Here is a 7100-nt window from a genome sequence, read left to right on the forward strand (position 1 = left end):
ATCAAAAAAACTGGATCCAGTGGCCAGTGGGTGGCCAACCTGCCTAAAAGCGGTTGCTGCAGTGGCACTCCTCCTCAAAGACGCTGATAAGTTAACCTTGGGGCAAAATGTGACTGTGATTGCTTCCCACAGCCTCGAAAGTATTGTGCGGCAGCCCCCCAATCGGTGGATGACCAATGCCAGAATGACTCATTACCAGAGTTTGCTGCTAAACGAAAGGATATCTTTCGCGCCCCCTGCTGTCCTGAACCCAGCTACCCTACTACCAGTCGAGTCAGAATCCACCCCAGTACACCAATGCTCAGAAATCCTTGCTGAAGAAGCTGGGACTCGACGGGACCTGAAGGACCAGCCATTGCCCGGAGTGCCTGCCTGGTATACAGACGGTAGCAGCTTCATTGTGGAAGGTAAGCGGAGAGCAGGGGCCGCCATCGTAGATGGCAAACGGACGGTATGGGCAAGCAGCCTGCCAGAAGGGACATCAGCCCAGAAGGCCGAGCTAATCGCCTTGACGCAGGCATTACGCCTAGCCGAAGGAAAAAACATCAACATCTACACGGACAGCAGGTCGCCATTATCCACTGCCCGGGCCACCAGAGAGGAAATAACCCTGTGGCGGCCGGGAACCGGAGGGCCGACGAGGCTGCAAAACAAGCCGCCCTGTCGGTCAGGGTGCTAGCAGAAACTATAAAGCTTCAAGAGCCAATCGAGCCTGCTCAAGCTAGGACCAAGCCAAGAGAGCTCACTCCTGACCAGGGAAAAGAATTCATTCAGCGGTTACATCAGCTAACACACTTAGGACCAGAAAAGCTCCTTCAACTAACGAGCCGCACCAGCCTCTCCATCCCGAATCTCCGGTCCACCGTTCAAGAAGTCGCCAATCGGTGTCCGGCTTGTGCCATGACTAATGCGACTACCACCTACCGAGAGACCGGAAAAAGACAACGGGGAGATCGACCCGGCGTATACTGGGAAGTAGACTTTACAGAGGTAAAGCCTGGCCGGTATGGGAACAGGTATCTGCTAGTATTTGTAGATACTTTCTCTGGATGGGTAGAAGCTTTCCCTACCAAAACTGAAACGGCCCTGACTGTATGTAAAAAGATACTAGAAGAAATCCTGCCCCGTTTCGGGATCCCTAAGGTGATCGGGTCAGATAATGGCCCAGCCTTTGTTGCTCAGGTAAGCCAGGGACTGGCCACACAACTGGGAATAAATTGGAAATTACATTATGCGTATAGGCCCCAGAGCTCAGGTCAAGTAGAGAGAATGAATAGAACCATCAAAGAGACCTTAACTAAATTGGCCTTAGAGACCGGTGGAAAAGACTGGGTGGCCCTCCTTCCCTTAGCGCTGTTCAGAGCCAGGAATACCCCTGGCCAGCTTGGTCTGACCCCTTATGAAATCCTCCACGGGGGACCCCCCCCCATACTTGAGTTGGGAGGAACACTGGGTCCCGATGATAACTTTCTTCCTGTCTTATTTACTCACTTAAAGGCTTTAGAAGTTGTAAAAACCCAGATCTGGGACCAGATCAAGGAGGTATACGAGCCAGGTGCCGTGGCCATCCCTCATCCGTTCCAGGTCGGAGACCAAGTGCTGGTCAGACGCCATTGACCCAGCAACCTTGAGCCTCGGTGGAAAGGCCCGTATCTGGTATTGCTGACCACCCCGACCGCAGTAAAAGTTGATGGCATTGCAGCCTGGGTACATGCTTCTCACCTCAAGCCTGCGCCACCCTCCGTACCAGATGAATCCTGGGAGCTGGAGAGGACTGATAATCCTCTTAAGTTGCGCATTCGGCGGCGGCGGAGCAAGCCTACCAAGTAATAACCCTAACCAGCCCAACACCCTCACCTGGCAGGTACTGTCCCAAACTGGAAAGGTTGTCTGGTTCAAGACAGAAGTCCACCCCCTTTGGACTTGGTGGCCCTCCCTTACCCCTGATATATGTGCCCTGGCGGCGGGTCTCGAGGCTTGGGATATTCCAGAAATTGATGCACCGGCCTCTAAAAGAGTCAGGCCTCCTGACTCAAACTATGAAAATGCTTATAACCAGATCAAATAACTCCCCTTGGTTGACCACCCTACTGTCAACCATCGCCGGGCCCCTATTACTCCTCCTTCTGTTGTTCACCCTTGGGCCCTACGTCATCAATAGACTAGTCCAATTCATCAATGATAGGGTAAGTGCAGTTAAGATTCTGGTCCTTAGGCAAAAATACCAAACCTTAAATGGCGAAGATAACTTTTAATTCCGCTCTAAGATTAGAGCGATCCACAAGAGAAATGGGGGAATGAAGGAAGTGCTTTTTACAAGGGTATAGGGAAAATACAGCCAAAAAGTCAAGTTAAGAAACAAGGGGAACAGAGTCAAACAGGATATCTGTGGTTATGCACCTGGGCCCCGGCCCGAGGCAAAGGGCGGATAGTTCCCAGAAATAGACAAGTCAGTTAAAGTTTCAAGAGTGCCCCTCAGCTGTTTCAAGGACTCCCACTTGACCGAAGTTCACCCCTGGCTTGATTTAAACTAACCAATTACCTTGCTTCTCGCTTCTGTACCCGCGCTTTTTGCTATAAAAAGGACCCAGGAGCTCTACTCGGCGCGCCAGTCTTTCGAAAGACTGAGTCGCCCGGGTACCTGTGTGTTCAATAAACCTCTTGTTTTTGCATCCGAAGCCGTGGTTTCGCTGTTCCTTGGGAGGGTCTCCCTGAACTGACTGACTACCCACTGCGGGAGTCTTTCAAGTTACTGTACACAAATACTGACGGTCAACTCTGTACCCCATAAATATGTATAATCAATTATGTTTCAATGAAAGAAAGAAAGAAAAGTCTCAACTCCTTTTCCCCCTTGACCATACTTGATTAGCTGTACCTGGCTCAGAGTTCTTGGTTCCAAACAAGGCTGACAAAGAGAAGTCAGTGACATTTGTTTGCAAAACCCTGCCCCAATTCCTATTATTCCCCCTACCTCAACTTACATGCTTTGTTGTATAGTAAGCAGAGTATTGAATTTGGACATAGAAGGGTTCAGTTCTAAGCCTCTCTAACCACTAATTAAGTGCCTTTAGTTACATCACCTCCTTTCTCTTCTGCTTACATTGTCTATAAACATCAGAGAGTTGTGTTAGATTCTACTAGAATTTAAGGTTCTCTATAGCTCAGAAGTTTCATGATTCCCTGACCCTGACTTCTAAACAAATTTTCTCATTGTCACCATGCCAGATAGAATAAATCTTTCTCCTGGTCTCCAGAAAATCTGGATTCCCCATGCTTTTTTATCTCACACTTTCCTCCATCCCAAGTCTATGCTCTTTAAATGGCTAAAGTGCTGGACATTGTTCAAATGTTAAATTATGATTCAGTTGTGATCGTGAAACAGAATTTAAAGAATGAATCATAAAACTAATCAGGAGTAGAAAATTGACAAAAAAAAAAAAAAAAAAGACATTTTTAACTTGCCCAGGAATGGAAATTTACCATGCTTGGAAGTTGATTCTGAATTAATATCCTCATAGTTTACTCTGTGGATTTGACCACAGTGCAAAAAATAGCAAAAAAATTTTTTAATTACTTGAAGCAAATAGTGTTATAAAATAGGCCGAAACATTGGCAATTGGCAAAGCCAGCTACTTTTTAGTTTGCATATATGGGTATCACGTATTTATAGACATACTACTCAATATGTAGGTGCCAGCATATATCTACATAAATAACTTACAACTTCACTTTAACTGAACAGGAATAGTCTGGAAAATAGAATCACCTAGACTTCCAAAGACAGTCACAACAACACAATCAGAAAGGTTTACCTATTACAAGGACTTCAATCACATTGCCTCTCCTATATTCAAACTGAGAATCTGGATAGGACATCAACTTCTGGAGTGTTGATGCACCTCTTGTACCTTAAATCAGGGAACTAGCTCCATTAATAAACTCCTGCATAGTGTCTTTCTGTATCTTCTTCTGAGTCTCCTAATAATTGCTATTAACAGAAAAAGGTCACTTTCTAAGAAAGGCCAAAAAGAGCTACATTGTGGAAGATGTTTTTCTACCCATCAGCAACGGACGTTGTGTCCTAACCTAACCACAAGTCTAAAGTCAGAAGTTCATTCTGGATTTTAAATTGTTGTGTAAGAAAGCTTTGTAAGGATAAGAACCTTAACAGATGCAGATAAGTTAACAATGTCTCAAGTGTCTAAACTAAATGTGAAAGTATGTGAGAAAAAGGAAGGGAAGGAAAAATAACAGTACTTCAGGAAATTTCACAAGTTGTTTCATTAAAATAAGGTACAGCAATTTATAGAAAAGAAAAACTATGAAATCAGTACCATAAAAGATTAAATTAACTTCTTTTGTTAATAGTTACATGAAAACACTATGCTTTATTTTATTTTCATATGTAAAAAAACTAAGAAATACAAAATCAATTTAATTCACATAATGACATTATCCAGAGATAGTAGACGTTGAGAAAATAAAAGCACAGTACTTTAATTAAGTACTATTAAGTATAGTTAAGCAAAGAAAAGTGCCTTGTAGGAAAATAAAATTTTAAAGTAGCTTTTTAGGATGGGAATATTGTATGCATATTACGTGCTGTTGATATATGTTTTGCAAATGAATTAAAAAAGAATGAACTGGGTATTTAAATCTATCAAAGTATATCCTAATTGAGACCTGGTGCCATATAAATTGTATATCAAAACATCACATGCGGTGCCTGCTCCTCGTTCTCTCTAGTTGGATGTAACCCAATCCCATGGCCCTCTGAAAAGGATCCACATATGGATTGGATCTGGAAGGAAATTGTCATAAGAACCCTTTTTAAGGGACAGTCAATTCCAGAGTCCTCAGCCTGGAGCAGGCTCAGGTCAATTTTTGGAGAGGATGGGGAAGGACACTGCCACTAAAAAGCCTTCTCCCAAGTGTATCCCAGGGACAGCTCCCTTGAGTGCTGGTTTCCTGTGCAGTCTTACAATTGTAATATGACTTTTGCTTTTTTTTTTTTGGTGGGACTTTTGTTGTTCTTGGCCTCAGTACAGAGAGACTTCAGCTTTGGATGAAACCATTGGCTTAAAAAAATACTTCAGGGAGGGAAAAAATGCACTGAATCAGAGCTAGCAGGGACCTTAGAAGTCACAGTTTCCAACCCTGGTCAGCCTCCTCAGCAGTGGCTTTCTAAATGTTATCCCTCTCCTGCCCCTGAGCTCACTCCCACCCCAGGCCCTTGCTCTCAGATGGTTTCCTCTCCTAGTTCACCAAGAGAATGTCGTCCTCAGGAAGGGAATTCCTTCAGCTTCCCCTGTCCCCATGTGTACAATCTACTGGCTCCCTCCCTGCATTCCGCCAGCCCCTGAGCACCATGAGCTGAATTAATCCCAACAACAATCCTCTGTTTTACAGAAAAGGCTCGGAGAGTTTCAGGAATTTGCCAGAGTCACACAATGCCTCTTCATATATATATATATATATATATATATATATATTCCTTCTTCTCTAAGTCTAAAGAGAAGCGTCCCTCTTCTGTCTCACCCTCCCTGCACACACCCCTATGCTCACGCACATCCTCCCACCTCTTCTGGAGATGTCTTCATCAGTAGAAATCCCTCAATCCTCCTGCAACTTCCCTTTTCTCCTGATTCAGTCTTTTCTTTAACCCCACATCCAAATCCATCATTAAGTTCTAATGGAGCTACATCCAGAAAATTGTCCTAGACCCCACCATTTCCCAACACCCTCACTGCCCAAACTCTAGGGCTAGTCCACGCACCAGCAGCTCTTCCCCTGCCCTGTTCTCCCTGAGCCCCTTCTTGTCCCCAGTGACAGTTTTCCAATGGCAACCAACGTGCCTCGAGGAAAAAAAATCAAATCTGAATGATCCCCTGTTTCAAGCCTCTGGTTGCTCTCCACTGTGGCACAGACAAAAGCCAAGCCCTCTGCCTTGTCCCACCAAAGCCCTGTCAAAGCTGTCTGCCCTTTAAAACTCATCTCCTGCGGCCCTCCCCAGGACTGTCTTTTCCTCCAGCTCACCAGGCTCACTCCTTTCCCTCACTTGCTCCTGCTCCACGTAGGGGTGGCCCATCTGAGTGTCTGTGCAGCTGTCCCCTGCCTCGTCACTCAGGCCTCCACTCAAGTGTCCACCACAGAGAAGCCCTGGCCTCCTGAAAAAGTAGCCCCTCCCCACCATCACCCAATGTTTACGTTGTTCACAGCTTTGGCCAGCATATGAGAAGGTTCGTGTATGTTCTTAGTTTGCTTTACGTCTGGCTCCTCCACTAAAATGGAAGCCCCCTGCGGGCAGGGCTCTGCTCACTGCTGGGTCGCCTGCCTCTCGCCCTGTGAGTAGTGTCTGCTACAGAAGAGCTGCCTAATGAACATGTGCTGAAGGAATGAATTTAGTCCATGGGCTTATTCCTCTCAGCTCACAGACTCTCATGTTTCTCTCTCCCTCAAACACGTCTTCTCTCCCGTATGAATTCCTGTTGCACCCCTTTGCTTTTCCACTTTTCTCGAAGGAAGTCCCTCCCTTCAGCTCCTCCTCAACGACTGCAGCTTTTCCTCTGATCTCATCATCAGAACTAGAGTGTCTCCCCTGTGGCAAAAACCCAGTGAGTGGCTTCCTCCCAGTTCCCATCCTACTCATTTACTCTGCTGCTTTTATCTTTTCATCTTTGTCTCCCCAAAGCCTAAAATACCATACCGGGTACATGATGAGAGCTTAATATTTGTTGAATGAATTAATAATTAATTAACTAATTTGACCCAGATTATCACACTCTTGAACACACACCCTTCTTTCGCCTTCTACAACCCTGTTTTGCTTTTTCCTGGTCTTGTTCATTGGCTCTTTCCTCCACCAACAGCACGTATTCCCACTCCTCTTCATTGGAGGGGATCTTATCCATCCCACTTCACTTATCACTCATTTATTAAAGACTCTCCAGTCTGTACCTCCTATCCCAGTCTCTTGCTTACGTTCTGAACAGATATCCCCAACTTCCTAGCTATATCTTGATACTGGTGGTGCATAATTACATCAAGTTGAACTTGTCCAAAGTGTAGTTCATAATCGTGTTCCCAGTTTCAAATCC

The 7100-nt window shown here is 45.3% G+C and overlaps 1 protein-coding gene across 1 annotated transcript; it reads left to right on the top strand.

The window, feature by feature from the left end:
* Nucleotides 1-328: 328 nt before the first annotated feature.
* Nucleotides 329-2631, top strand: LOC134378633 (uncharacterized). Its single transcript, XM_063097930.1, has 2 exons — nt 329-990; nt 1498-2631. Exons 1-2 carry the CDS (start codon nt 454-456, stop codon nt 1615-1617), a joined length of 657 nt encoding a protein of 218 aa, XP_062954000.1. The 5' UTR covers nt 329-453; the 3' UTR covers nt 1618-2631.
* Nucleotides 2632-7100: the final 4469 nt, after the last annotated feature.

The sequence above is a fragment of the Cynocephalus volans genome, chromosome 5 (genome assembly GCF_027409185.1).
Source record: "Cynocephalus volans isolate mCynVol1 chromosome 5, mCynVol1.pri, whole genome shotgun sequence".
Taxonomy (NCBI): Eukaryota; Metazoa; Chordata; class Mammalia; order Dermoptera; family Cynocephalidae; genus Cynocephalus; species Cynocephalus volans.

Bases quoted from the DNA above. Each gene is read 5' to 3' on its own strand.
- LOC134378633 (XM_063097930.1), top strand. From the start codon at position 454: ATGGGCAAGCAGCCTGCCAGAAGGGACATCAGCCCAGAAGGCCGAGCT. The intron at 991-1,497 runs GTAAAGCCTGGC...ACTCACTTAAAG, and splicing joins GGGAAGTAGACTTTACAGAG to GCTTTAGAAGTTGTAAAAAC.